Raw genomic sequence first — 14,654 nt, forward strand, 5'->3', positions numbered from 1 at the left:
TGAGTCTATCACAACATAAGGCAAGTTTTCTAAATTCTTTTATTATTCTCATGGGTCTTCTCTGAATCCTCTCCAGTTTACCAATATCCTTCTCGAATTGTGGAAATCGGAACTGGACACAGGATTCCAGCAGTGGTTGCACCAGTGCCAAATACAGAGGAAAAATAGCCTCTCTGCTCCTCAAGATCATAGAATCATAGAATATAAGGGTTGGAAGGGACCCCAGAAGGTCATCTAGTCCAACCCCCTGCTCAAAGCAGGACCAATTCCCAGTTAAATCATCCCAGCCAGGGCTTTGTCAAGCCTGACCTTAAAAACCTCTAAGGAAGGAGATTCTACCACCTCCCTAGGTAACGCATTCCAGTGTTTCACCACCCTCATAGTGAAAAAGTTTTTCCTAATATCCAATCTAAACCTCCCCCACTGTAACTTGAGACCATTACTCCTCGTTCTGTCATCTGCTACCATTGAGAACAGTCTAGAGCCATCCTCTTTGGAACCCCCTTTCAGGTAGTTGAAAACAGCTATCAAATCCCCCCTCATTCTTCTCTTCTGCAGGCTAAACAATCCCAGCTCCCTCAGCCTCTCCTCATAACTCATATGTTCCAGACCCCTAATCATTTTTGTTGCCCTTCGCTGGACTCTCTCCAATTTATCCACATCCTTCTTGAAGTGTGGGGCCCAAAACTGGACACAGTACTCCAGATGAGGCCTCACCAATGTCGAATAGAGGGGAACGATCACGTCCCTCGATCTGCTCGCTATGCCCCTACTTATACATCCCAAAATGCCATTGGCCTTCTTGGCAACAAGGGCACACTGCTGACTCATATCCAGCTTCTCGTCCACTGTCACCCCTAGGTCCTTTTCCGCAGAACTGCTGCCTAGCCATTCGGTCCCTAGTCTGTAGCTGTGCATTGGGTTCTTCCGTCCTAAGTGCAGGACCCTGCACTTATCCTTATTGAACCTCATCAGATTTCTTTTGGCCCAATCCTCCAATTTGTCTAGGTCCTTCTGTATCCTATCCCTCCCCTCCAGCGTATCTACCACTCCTCCCAGTTTAGTATCATCCGCAAATTTGCTGCGAGTGCAATCCACACCATCCTCCAGATCATTTATGAAGATATTGAACAAAACCGGCCCCAGGACCGACCCTTGGGGCACTCCACTTGATACCGGCTGCCAACTAGACATGGAGCCATTGATCACTACCCGTTGAGCCCGACAATCTAGCCAGCTTTCTACCCACCTTGTAGTGCATTCATCCAGTCCATACTTCCTTAACTTGCTGACAAGAATACTGTGGGAGACCGTGTCAAAAGCTTTGCTAAAGTCAAGAAACAATACATGCACTGCTTTCCCTTCATCCACAGAACCAGTAATCTCATCATAGAAGGCGATTAGATTAGTCAGGCATGACCTTCCCTTGGTGAATCCATGCTGGCTGTTCCTGATCACTTTCCTCTCATGCAAGTGCTTCAGGATTGATTCTTTGAGGACCTGCTCCATGATTTTTCCAGGGACTGAAGTGAGGCTGACTGGCCTGTAGTTCCCAGGATCCTCCTTCTTCCCTTTTTTAAAGATTGGCACTACATTAGCCTTTTTCCAGTCATCCGGGACTTCCCCGGTTCGCCACGAGTTTTCAAAGATAATGGCCAATGGCTCTGCAATCACAGCCGCCAGTTCCTTCAGCACTCTCGGATGCAACTCATCCGGCCCCATGGACTTGTGCACGTCCAGCTTTTCTAAAAAGTCCCTAACCACCTCTATCTCCACAGAGTGCTGGCCATCTCTTCCCCATTTTGTGATGCCCAGCGTAGCAGTCTGGGAGCTGACCTTGTTAGTGAAAACAGAGGCAAAAAAAGCATTGAGTACATTAGCTTTTTTTTTTTTAGATTCCCCTCTTAATGCATACAAAGATAGTATTCTCCCTTTTGGCCACAGTGTCACACTGGGAATTCATGTTCAGCTGATTATTCATCACAAACTCTAAATCTTGTTCAGAGTCACTGCTTCTCAGGATAGAACCCCCCCATTCTGTGTGTATAACCTACATTCTTTGTTCCTAGATGTATATGTTTGCAGTTAGACATATGAAAACATATTATTTGCTTATCCTCTGCTTACAGGTAATCCAGATGGCTGTATATTAGTGACCTTGTTAGTGAAAACAGAGGCAAAAAAAGCATTGAGTACATTAGCTTTTTTTTTTTTTAGATTCCCCTCTTAATGCATACAAAGATAGTATTCTCCCTTTTGGCCACAGTGTCACACTGGGAATTCATGTTCAGCTGATTATTCATCACAAACTCTAAATCTTGTTCAGAGTCACTGCTTCTCAGGATAGAACCCCCCCATTCTGTGTGTATAACCTACATTCTTTGTTCCTAGATGTATATGTTTGCAGTTAGACATATGAAAACATATTATTTGCTTATCCTCTGCTTACAGGTAATCCAGATGGCTGTATATTAGTGATTTTAGATGTTAGGGGGCTTATTCCTTCACCCACTTACTTCCCTGGTCCTTCTTGCATGAACAGAGAGGAACAATACCCGAAGTCCAAAGGTGCAAACAATTTGATGTTTATTGGGGTGAACGTCCAGCAAGCATGATTCCAGTTTCCTTCCTTAGTATCCCCCTTCCCAGCTCTGACAACACAGAGCCTTACACCTGTGTCCCTGTTCCCATTCCTGCCCTTAGTCAAACATGATTCCAATTTCCCCACCCCTGTTCACATTTCCCCCACACACACCCACTCACTTCCTGATTGACTGCAGACTATATAGTAAAACTTGAGTTCTGCTTAGCTATACCTTAACCAATCATTTTACTGAAGTTTAACTAATCAATCTTAACATATTGTAACATGATTATTCAACCAATTATATCCCACCACCTTAATTAGTTTACACCCAACAAAATTAATTATACAGCAGACAGAAACAATCACAGAACCAGACAGAGATTATACAGACAAACAATAGCAAAGTGGGAGCTATAATGACAAAACAATACAGAAGTGAGGATTTCACATCCCAGCTATCGATAAGTGAGTTCTTGCCAGACAGGATGCTATCAAAATAAGTTTCCTTTTACATCTTCTAGGCACTTCCCTTTCTCTGGAGGCGATAGGCATTATCAGGACAGGATTGTATTCCTAACAGCCCAATAACACCTTATTTCCATGTGACTAGTTTGGGATGTGAGGAGGTGACTGGTCGCTTCCCAGCTTATGGCTGCCTCTGTTGCTTAGCCAGAGGCCTTAGCCTAAGCACAGGGCCTCAGACTGTCATAGTAAGAGAAGGACCTTACACTGGCAGACAGTGATTTTGATTCTTTCTTTTATACCTCTATAACTAGCCAAGTGATAAGAATACACCTACATTCTTAGAGTAAAAAGAAAAGGAGTACTTGTGGCACCTTAGAGACTAACCAATTTATTTGAGCATGAGCTTTCGTGAGCTACAGCTCACTTCATCGGATGCATACCGTGGAAACTGCAGCAGACTTTATATATACACAGAGAATATGAAACAATACCTCCTCCCACCCCACTGTCCTGCTGGTAATAGCTTATCTAAAGTGATCATCAGGTTGGGCCATTTCCAGCACAAATCCAGGTTTTCTCACCCTCCACCCCCCCACACAAATTCACTCTCCTGCTGGTGATAGCCCATCCAAAGTGACAATTCTTTACACAATGTGCATGATAATCAAGTTGGGCCATTTCCTGCACAAATCCAGGTTTTCTCACATCCCCCCCACCCCCATACACACACAAACTCACTCTCCTGCTGGTAATAGCTCATCCAAACTGACCACTCTCCAAGTTTAAATCCAAGTTAAACCAGAACATCTGGGGGGGGGGGGTGGTAGGAAAAAACAAGAGGAAATAGGCTACCTTGCATAATGACTTAGCCACTCCCAGTCTCTATTTAAGCCTAAATTAATAGTATCCAATTTGCAAATGAATTCCAATTCAGGATTTTCTCGCTGGAGTCTGGATTTGAAGTTTTTTTGTTTTAAGATAGCGACCTTCATGTCTGTGATTGCGTGACCAGAGAGATTGAAGTGTTCTCCGACTGGTTTATGAATGTTATAATTCTTGACATCTGATTTGTGTCCATTTATTCTTTTACGTAGAGACTGTCCAGTTTGACCAATGTACATGGCAGAGGGGCATTGCTGGCACATGATGGCATATATCACATTGGTGGATGTGCAGATGAACGAGCCTCTGATAGTGTGGCTGATGTTATTAGGCCCTGTGATGGTGTCCCCTGAATAGATATGTGGGCACAATTGGCAACGGGCTTTGTTGCAAGGATAAGTTCCTGGGTTAGTGGTTCTGTTGTGTGGTATGTGGTTGTTGGTGAGTATTTGCTTCAGGTTGCGGGGCTGTCTGTAGGCAAGGACTGGCCTGTCTCCCAAGACTTGTGAGAGTGTTGGGTCATCCTTTAGGATAGGTTGTAGATCCTTAATAATGCATTGGAGGGGTTTTAGTTGGGGGCTGAAGGTGACGGCTAGTGGCGTTCTGTTATTTTCTTTGTTAGGCCTGTCCTGTAGTAGGTAACTTCTGGGAACTCTTCTGGCTCTATCAATCTGTTTCTTTACTTCTGCAGGTGGGTATTGTAGTTGTAAGAAAGCTTGACAGAGATCTTGTAGGTGTTTGTCTCTGTCTGAGGGGTTGGAGCAAATGCGGTTGTATCGCAGAGCTTGGCTGTAGACGATGGATCGTGTGGTGTGGTCAGGGTGAAAGCTGGAGGCATGTAGGTAGGAATAGCGGTCAGTAGGTTTCCGGTATAGGGTGGTGTTTATGTGACCATTGTTTATTAGCACTGTAAAGAGTTGTCACTTTGGATGGGCTATCACCAGCAGGAGAGTGAATTTGTGTGGGGGGGTGGAGGGTGAGAAAACCTGGATTTGTGCTGGAAATGGCTCAACCTGATGATCACTTTAGATAAGCTATTACCAGCAGGACAGTGGGGTGGGAGGAGGTATTGTTTCATATTCTCTGTGTATATATAAAGTCTACTGCAGTTTCCACGGTATGCATCCGATGAAGTGAGCTGTAGCTCTGTCACTCTATCCACTGAGAAGTCACCTTTGAATTTTGAGGAGCAAGCTGAAACTGGGGATAACGTTCAGGCCAAACCTGAGGACACTGATCTGTGAGGTGAGTCCACTGAGGTCATTCTGACATTGTTGGATGCTTTACAAAGGAGAACTATTAGATTAACCTTAAAAATGGTGACATGATTCTCTGATCCTGGCTTCTGTTTTAAATGTCTGCAGATAAAGTATTTTGTTTTTGTTGTACTCTTTTTGGAAAATGCAATCATTCCTTTTTGAAGGACGGCTTCAATGCGTGGAAGCACATTCATTCTTGTCTCAAAGAGCATGAATGCTCATCAGTACATTTATGCAGTATGGAGGCATGGCAGAATCTGAAAGCAGGATCAGTTGCGATAAAACTGTTGACAGTGTCAATATGGAGTTAATTGCAATGGAAAGGAATTATTGAGGAACTGTTGTAATGAAAGTCATTTGCATAGTTGTTCAGCAGAGTGGAATCTGTATTTTCGTGGAACTACAGAAGAACAACATGATCCAAGAAATGGAAATTTCCTTGGTCAGCTTGAACAAGTGGAGTGGTCCAGGGGTCGGTCCTGGGGCCGGTTTTGTTCAATATCTTCATAAATGATCTGGAGGATGGTGTGGATTGCACTCTCAGCAAATTTGCAGATGATACTAAACTGGGAGGAGTGGTAGATACGCTGGAGGGCAGGGATAGGATACAGAGGGACCTAGACAAATTGGAGGATTGGGCCAAAAGAAATCTGATGAGGTTCAATAAGGATAAGTGCAGGGTTCTGCACTTAGGACGGAAGAACCCAATGCACAGCTACAGACCAGGGACCAAATGGCTAGGCAGCAGTTCTGCGGAAAATGACCTAGGGTGACAGTGGACGAGAAGTTGGATATGAGTGAGCAGTGTGCCCTTGTTGCCAAGAAGGCCAATGGCATTTTGGGATGTATAAGTAGGGGCATAGCGAGCATATCGAGGGACGTGATCGTTCCCTTCTCTTCGACATTGGTGAGGCCTCATCTGGAGTACTGTGTCCAGTTTTGGGCTCCACACTACAAGAAAGATGTGGATAAATTGGAGAGAGTCCAGCGGAGGGCAACAAAAATGATTAGGGGACTGGAACACATGACTTATGAGGAGAGGCTGAGGGAACTGGGATTGTTTAGTCCGCAGAAGAGAAGAATGAGGGGGGATTTGATAGCTGCTTTCAACTACCTGAGAGGTGGTTCCGGAGAGGATGGTTCTAGACTATTCTCAGTGGTAGAAGAGGACAGGACAAGGAGTAATGGTCTCAAGTTGCAGCGGGGGAGGTTTCGGTTGGATATTAGGAAAAGCTTTTTCACTAGGAGGGTGGTGAAACACTGGAATGCGTTACCTAGGGAGGTGGTAGAATCTCCTTCCTTAGAAGTTTTTAAGGTCAGGCTTGAGAAAGCCCTGGCTGGGATGATTTAATTGGGGATGGGTCCTGCTTTGAGCAGGGGGTTGGACTAGATGACCTCCTGAGGTCCCTTCCAACCCTGATATTCTATGATTCTATGAACTGTTGGCAAAATTTGACCCTGTAATGAATGAACACCAGTGAATTGAGAAAAGAGAAATTGCCAGTCATTACCTCAGCAAAGATATTAAAAATGAATTGATTGCTAGAATGGGAAAGTACATCCTTCATGTCATTGCTGAAAGAGTTAATCATACAGAATGTTTGGTGTGATAATGGACAGAACTGCTGACAGCAGCCACCCTGAGAAACTGTCAGTTACACTCCACATTGTTAATTGTGAACTATCTGTTGGGGCTTCAGCTACAGAACATTTTACTGGATTCCTTGCTGTTGAGGCCACTGCTGGAGAGATGCTATATGACACTTTTTTCATCCACCTTGAGAACTTGAAAATTAGTGTTTATGACTGCAGAGGACAAAGCTATGACAATGGAAGCAATATGAAGGACAAAAGACAAGATGTCCAAAAAATAATATAGAACATTAACAAAAAAGCGTTGTCCGTGCCCTATGGCAGTTACAGTATGAATTTGGTCATCTTGGATGCTGCTAAATATCTGTGCTGTATGTGACATTTTTGGGGGTGTTAGTGTGTTTTTCTTGTTTTCAGTTCTTCTACTCAGCACTGGTCCATACTTAAAAGCACATTACCCAGCTTACAGTCAAACAGCTGTCAGACGCTCACTGGGAGTCTCATATTGACCATTTTAAGGTGCTTCGATATCACCTAACTGAAGTGCAGTGTGCTCTTGAAGCACTCGTTGATCATGCAGTTCAGAAAAGAGATCGTATGACAGCCTCAGAGACGAGAAGCCTTCCGTGAGAGATCTCTTCAGGGCACTTCATAATCTTCATTGTTGTATGGCATGATGTTTTGTTTCAAATCAGTCACGTAAACAAACTCCTTCAGAGCCCCACTGTAGGGACACCACTAGCCATCACCTTCAGTCCGCAAAGTTGCAAGCATTTGGCTCAAGAAATGGGTGACATTGATGCTGATGACTTGAATCTCCAGAGATTCCCAGCTGTAAATGCTTTGTCAGCTGGGGTGTCTCATTTGCCTCTGGAGATGTTAAACAACCTCTACGCTAAAAAGTTGTTGGATCTGTACCCAAACCTAAGCATTGCATTGTGTCTCCTTTTGTCTGTACCCATAACCATGGCCTCAGGAGAGAGAAGCTTCTTGCGTTTAAAGTTACTGAAGAACTATTCACAAGATTGTCTGAATGGTCTGTCTGAGACTTCAGTTGAACACGAAATTTGTTGCAAGTTGGACATCTCTAAAATAATTGAAGAATTTGCCTCCTCAAAGGCAAGGAGGGTCCACTTCTAAGTGATTTAGATGAGTTTGTCAATGTGTTCTGATTTGGTTATTTTCTTGCATAAAAGTGCTTTTTATACTGTATTATTATGATTATTATGAATGACAGTAGTAGCAGTAATCATAGTAGTATGCTCCTGGGGGAATTCTGCACCACTGCAGTTCTCAGCACACCCTGAAGTAAGGAAGTGGCACGCAGAAAACTCCATGCAACCCCAGGATCCAGCATCAGGCTGTTGCTCCCTCTGGATACCTGGGCTCTGGAGGGTAGGAGTGCAGGTGTCTGGCCTGTGGGGGCGCGCCGCAGCTGGAATCTTGGTGGTGGTGTGGGTATCTGGGTTGGGGGGGCGCCCTACGGCTGGGCTCTGGAGGTTGGGGGAGGGAGCAGAGAAACAGATACTGGGTTGTCGTAGGAGTTCCTTTAACTCTCTGCTCCTGGGGGAATTTGTGTGTGTGTCTGTATTGTTACAGACATATTTGCTGACAGGTATTTTGAAATAAATTACCAAAATAATTGAAACCAGTGTGATTATATGGTGTTATTTTGACAAATAAAATATGCAGAATTTTGCAGAATTTTAAAATATCAGGTGCAGAATTTTTAATTTTTTTGTCGCAGTAGTAGTAATATGACTGTCACAATATTCATAAAACCAAAACATTGCAGAAATCCAATGTGCAAGCAGGTAAGGAAGGCAGGATGGGGTCCCACTCCTTAGTTCTATATTATTTTTTGGACATCTTGTCTTTTGTCCTTCATATTGCTTCCATTGTCCTGTCCTGTCCTGGGACCCAGCGAGTCTAACGCCAACCTGTGTAAAATAGGAATCTTCACGTTTAATACCAGAAAATAAGGTACTGCAGGGTTCTGGTAAGATGTGCTTGTTCACTCACAATGCAGAAATCAAGAAAGCTGCTTAATAGGAACCTGCAGTTATTAGTGTGAAAAGTATGAGAGCACTTTCCTATTGTGGAAATGGTCCCTTCCTTATCACATTCCCTCAGTGGTCTGCAATTCCCCACCACAAATGCAAAAAGAAAGGACAGTGGAGATTTCAAACCCTAATATGGACCATATCTGAAATGACCTCCTGGATATTTGCTTATTTCCCTGATTCGGAAGACTATACAAAGTGTGTGTTGATTCCTAGAATCCTTTGACCCATGGAAATAGGTTGTTACTTTTTGTTAACTAAATGAGTTCTTTCCCAGGCCAAGAGGATGCCTGCCGTCTAAATTCATTATGCCAGGGCTGAGCTCTGATAGGGTGAGAAGCATCTTTTGTCTTTCAGGGGAGCCTGGATTAGGTGAAAATGCATCCTACTTCACGTAGTCTCAGAATCTGAATTCTGACATTGCCTGAATTTTACCCAAAGCCTGCCCCTTCAGCAATTGAAAATAAGAGTCTGCATGCACCCTGTCTAGAATGGAATAGTCTGTAATCTTTCCCTTGGCATAAATAGAGGATATTGTGCATCTCACAGATTAAACAATTCAATAATTATTTCCCTATAGTCTGACAATTGAAAAGGAGACCTGGTACCAAAAGGGAATGCAGCTTTCTGGTTGGCTAATTACATACTTTTTTTGGCAGGTCATCCTCTTGGATTGCATACCACTGGCAGCAAGTGGGATGCTGGAAACGCTGCCAGCAACCTCTCCACCGTAGCAATCATGCCAGTGTCTGAAGAGGTACCACTTACCGCCTTTACTTTGGAGCTCAAACACGCTGTCAGTGCTATTGGTAAGAGCTTGTCTGTATGTTACTGCAAATCGTAACGTTCTAGCAAAGCATCAGGCAGGCTGTCTGTCACTGTGTATGACAGGCTGCTGCTTGGCTTGGAAGGGAAATTTTACAACAGGGGCACAGAATGAGGCATTTTATTCGGAAAAACAAAATCATATCTGTTGTCATGAAAGTCTTTTCCCAGGATTTAAAAAACTAATTATTGCTTCTTTTAATTAACCCTTTCTCTCCTGCTTTTAATGTAATTGGAGTAACTCCATGGTACAGCGCAAGCCCTGTGATTCCTGAGAGGCATCAGAACTCAGCCAGTAATATGCATTAGTTACTGTAGTCATGGGTGTGTTCCAGGAGCTGCTGTTCCATACAAGATTGTCCTTTGAAATGCACAGTGATGTGAATATGTAACACCAAATTCTTGTTTAGAGTTCTCAAAAGTTGTGGAAGTGCCCTTGAGCCTCATTTGTTTTCTTCACCCTGGTTCCTAGTCCTGTGTATGGTGGGCTTGTGCCTTCTCAGTGCTGGATGGGTTCGTTTTCATTTGTCTGGAGAAATTTAACGAGGAAAAATGGGCATGTTGGTCGCATGTCTCCCCATTGGAGCCAACTGGCACTGCAGTTACCAACCAGCTGTTGAGTGTTTTGGGAGTTACTGGTAGCTTTCCTGCAACTCATGCCGATCTACAGGTTATTTCCACAGAGTAAAATGTAATGTGCGGAAAACATAAGGGTTATGTGCCATTCCCTGCTTACTCCGTCCTTCTTTTTACTGGGCCCATGATTGTACATGTTAGAGCTGCTGACCCCATGTCATTTTATTCAAAGGAAAGAGAAGGGGATAGACAGTGGAGATAGAGCAACTTATGTGAAAGACGAGTGCTTTGCTGCTCAAGGGACATTACTGTCATGCCTATGGAGTTGTTGCCCTGTAACATTTTAAGACTTATTTTCAGATCTCTTCCATCGACACCAGTTTTTCTTTCAGGAAAAACACATATCAACCTGTTGCTTGTGAGATTCCCGTAAACAAGAAGGTACACGTGTACACTCATCTACATGGTGCATTAACCACAACTACCATGCACTAGGGGTCTGACACAATGCCTGTTGGCATCATTGGAGGATATCAGTGGGTATCAGACATGCTCTGTGAGCGAGAGGGCATGTGTGCACCTATTTTACTGGCATTTTATAAGAAACACTGGAAAAAATTCTAGTTTTATGTTCCCTTGTGGCATGAATGTTCAGTTTGAAACAGATACCCAGAAAGAACCCTGCAGGCCATGTCTTAGAGAGAAGGACCCCTATTGTAGTTAGTTCTTTAGACATAATACCTTCAACAGTGTCCCTTTGATCTAATTTATTTAGTGTAAGAAGTGGTCATCACGATGCATATACACAGAGAGGACTTAGGTATGGAGAACTTGAAACTTCAGGGAAAACATCCTGTTTTGTGTCTTCAGTAATAATAATCCTGTCATGAGATAATACACCACTCTACATAATTACCAAATGGAATGACATGGTTACCTGTCTGTCTCCCTTAAAAAACAAATCCAATTTAGTTGAACAGCAAATGGTTCATCAAGACCAGCTATCCCGTTTCACACTTCAGGTGTTTTTGAATCCAAAGTACTAGCTGGTCATGACAGTGTCTGGATTTCTGAAACACAAGGTGGGTGAAGTAATATATTTTATTGGACCAACTTCTGTTGGTGAGAGAGACAAGCTTTCGAGCCACACCGGCCAGATCTATCCTACTTTGGTAAAACTTGCATCGCTCAGGGGTCTGAATAAGCCACCCGTGAGCAACGTTCGTTACACCGACCTAAGTGCCATTGCGGGCAGTGTTATATCAGCAGGAGAGCTTCTCCTGCTGCATATCTACCACTGTTGTGGAGGTGGATTTATTATTCTGATGGAAGAGTTCTCTCCCATCGGCATAGAACATCTTCACTGGACGCGCTACAGCAATGCAGCTGCACTGATGAAGTGCCTCTAGTGTAGACGAGCCCACAGAGCTCTTCTTCAGGTTTGGGAAAGGTACTCCCAGCATCTCAGCAAAATCCAAGATGGAACAGATTGTTTAGCATAAGTAGTTAGCACATATTGTAAGGAACCATTCAAGGTAGATTGGCCCATTTACAAACACCTCTGAAGTCATAAGACAAAAGGGGGAGGTAGTGGTTTACAGATTGTTGTAATAAGCCATACGGACCCTGGACTTCAGAAAAGCAGACTTTGACTCCCTCAGGGAATTGATGGGCAAGATCTCCTGGGAGAATAACATGAGGGGGAAAGGAGTCCAGGAGACCTGGCTGTATTGTGAAGAATCCTATTGAGGTTACAGGGACAAACCATCCCGATGTGTAGAAAGAATAGTAAATATGGCAGGCGACCAGCTTGGCTTAACAGTGAAATCCTTGCTGATCTTAAATACAAAAAAGAAGCTTACAAGAAGTGGAAGATTGGACAAACGACCAGGGATGAGTATAAACATATTGCTCGGGCATGCAGGAGTGAAATCAGGAAGGCCAAATCACACCTGGAGTTGCAGCTAGCAAGAGATGTTAAGAGTAACAAGAAGGGTTTCTTCAGGTATGTTAGCAACAAGAAGAAAGTCAAGGAAAGTGTGGGCCCCTTACTGAATGAGGGAGGCAACCTAGTGACAGAGGATGTGGAAAAAGCTAATGTACTCAATGCTTTTTTTGCCTCTGTCTTCATGAACAAGGTCAGCTCCCAGACTCCTGCACTGGGCAGCACAGCATGGGGAGGAGGTGACCAGCCCTCTGTGGAGAAAGAAATGGTTAGGGACTATTTAGAAAAGCTGGATGAGCACCAGTCCATGGGGCCGGATGCGTTGCATCCGAGAGTGCTAAAGGAGTTGGCGGCTGTGATTGCAGAGCCATTGGCCATTATCTTTGAAAACTCATGGTGATCGGGGGAAGTCCCGGACGACTGGAGAATCATAGAATCATAGAATATCAGGGTTGGAAGGGACCCCAGAAGGTCATCTAGTCCAACCCCCTGCTCGAAGCAGGACCAATTCCCAGTTAAATCATCCCAGCCAGGGCTTTGTCAAGCCTGACCTTAAAAACCTCTAAGGAAGGAGATTCTACCACCTCCCTAGGTAACGCATTCCAGTGTTTCACCACCCTCATAGTGAAAAAGTTTTTCCTAATACCCAATCTAAACCTCCCCCACTGCAACTTGAGACCATTACTCCTTGTTCTGTCATCTGCTACCATTGAGAACAGTCTAGAGCCATCCTCTTTGGAACCCCCTTTCAGGTAGTTGAAAGCAGCTATCAAATCCCCCCTCATTCTTCTCTTTTGCAGACTAAACAATCCCAGCTCCCTCAGCCTCTCCTCATAAGTCATGTGTTTTAGATCCCTAATCATTTTTGTTGCCCTTCGCTGGACTCTCTCCAATTTTTCCACATCCTTCTTGTAGTGTGGGGCCCAAAACTGGACACAGTACTCCAGATGAGGCCTCACCAATGTCGAATAGAGGGGAACGATCAAGTCCCTCGATCTGCTCGCTATGCCCCTATTTATACATCCCAAAATGCCATTGGCCTTCTTGGCAACAAGGGCACACTGCTGACTCATATCCAGCTTCTCGTCCACTGTAACCCGTAGGTCCTTTTCTGCAGAACTGCTGCCAAGCCATTCGCTCCCTACTCTGTAGCGGTGCATTGGACTCTTCCATCCTAAGTGCAGGACTCTGCACTTGTCCTTCTTGAACCTCATCAGATTTCTTTTGGCCGAATCCTCTAATTTGTCTAGGTCCCTCTGTATCCTATCCCTACCCTCCAGCGTATCTACCTCTTCTCCCAGTTTAGTGTCATCTGCAAATTTGCTGAGGGTGCAATCCACGCCATCCTCCAGATCATTAATGAAGATATTGAACAAAACCAGCCCCAGGACCGACCCTTGGGGCACTCTACTTGATACTGGCTGCCAACTAGACATGGTAGCAGATGACAGAACAAGGAGTAATGGTCTCAAGTTGCAGTGGGGGAGGTTTAGATTGGATATTAGGAAAAACTTTTTCACTATGAGGGTGGTGAAACACTGGAATGGGTTACCTAGGGAGGTGGTGGAAACTCCTTTCTTAGAAGCTTTTAAGGTCAGGCTTGACAAAGCCCTGGCTGGGATGATTTAACTGGGAATTGGTCCTGCTTCGAGCAGGGGGTTGGACTAGATGACCTCCTGAGGTCCCTTCCAACCCTGATATTCTATGATTCTATGATTCTATATCTTGGGACCAATATGGCTACAACTATACTGGATTTCTGAAGTAATTCTATGAAATAGCCAGCATAGTTAGCTCTGAATCTTAGTGAAATCTCAAAATGGAGCTGGAGGTCCTTAACTGGCATGATGTGAAATAATTTATGTACATTCAGTGATGGACATAAATGATTATGTTAACTGATAGAAAATACCTTTCTGAATGCTGCTGTGAGTTAATACAGTAGACTTTGTTCATTTAAAACTTGTTCGCTGGTCCAGAAGATATGACCTGTGCTGGGAGTGCTAACACTCCAGTTCCCACTAAATTCTAGAATTTTTATGATGCTATGCTGGTAACTGCAGTTTCAGAGGCAGGATGCATAGTTCATTCTGTGCTTTGTACTTCATTTCATGTACGGATCTCCAGAGCTACCCTTCTTGTAAATACATATAAATACATGTCCTAAGATGGACAAAGGAGAAGGGCTCTTGGCTCTTTAACACAGAAAAGACACTGAAGGCGGTGTGGGGCTGGAGCTGCTGTTCGTACTTGGAAGGCTTTGTGCACCTGAAGCTCTGCTGTGGGGTGGAGTCCCACTGCCCATCTGCTGGGCTCCAGAACAGAGCCAGGAAAGGGGAGGGTTCTGAGCTCAATTGCAGAGAAGCAGCAGAGACTTTCATTTTGTGTGGAGTTCCTGGGATGCCCTTCTGCTGCAGAGGTGAGGAGAAGGAGCTTGAGAGCTCCACAGGGGATCTGCC

At 44.2% G+C, this 14,654-nt stretch overlaps 1 protein-coding gene across 5 annotated transcripts in view; it reads left to right on the forward strand.

Annotated features, from left to right (window-relative positions):
- PNPLA7 (patatin like domain 7, lysophospholipase) overlaps positions 1-14,654 on the forward strand; it is a 437,365-nt gene that overhangs the window by 255,900 nt on the left and 166,811 nt on the right. For all 5 annotated transcript variants that reach the window (XR_012665266.1, XM_048823395.2, XM_048823397.2 and 2 more), the window contains one exon: positions 9,509-9,658. Coding sequence is in view for 4 of the 5 variants with exons in the window: in XM_048823395.2 (XP_048679352.2) it covers positions 9,509-9,658 (150 nt within the window). In the remaining variant the exon portion in view is untranslated. The remainder of the gene's footprint in view (positions 1-9,508; positions 9,659-14,654) is intronic.

This window comes from Caretta caretta, chromosome 16 (assembly GCF_965140235.1).
Source record: "Caretta caretta isolate rCarCar2 chromosome 16, rCarCar1.hap1, whole genome shotgun sequence".
Taxonomy (NCBI): domain Eukaryota; kingdom Metazoa; phylum Chordata; order Testudines; family Cheloniidae; genus Caretta; species Caretta caretta.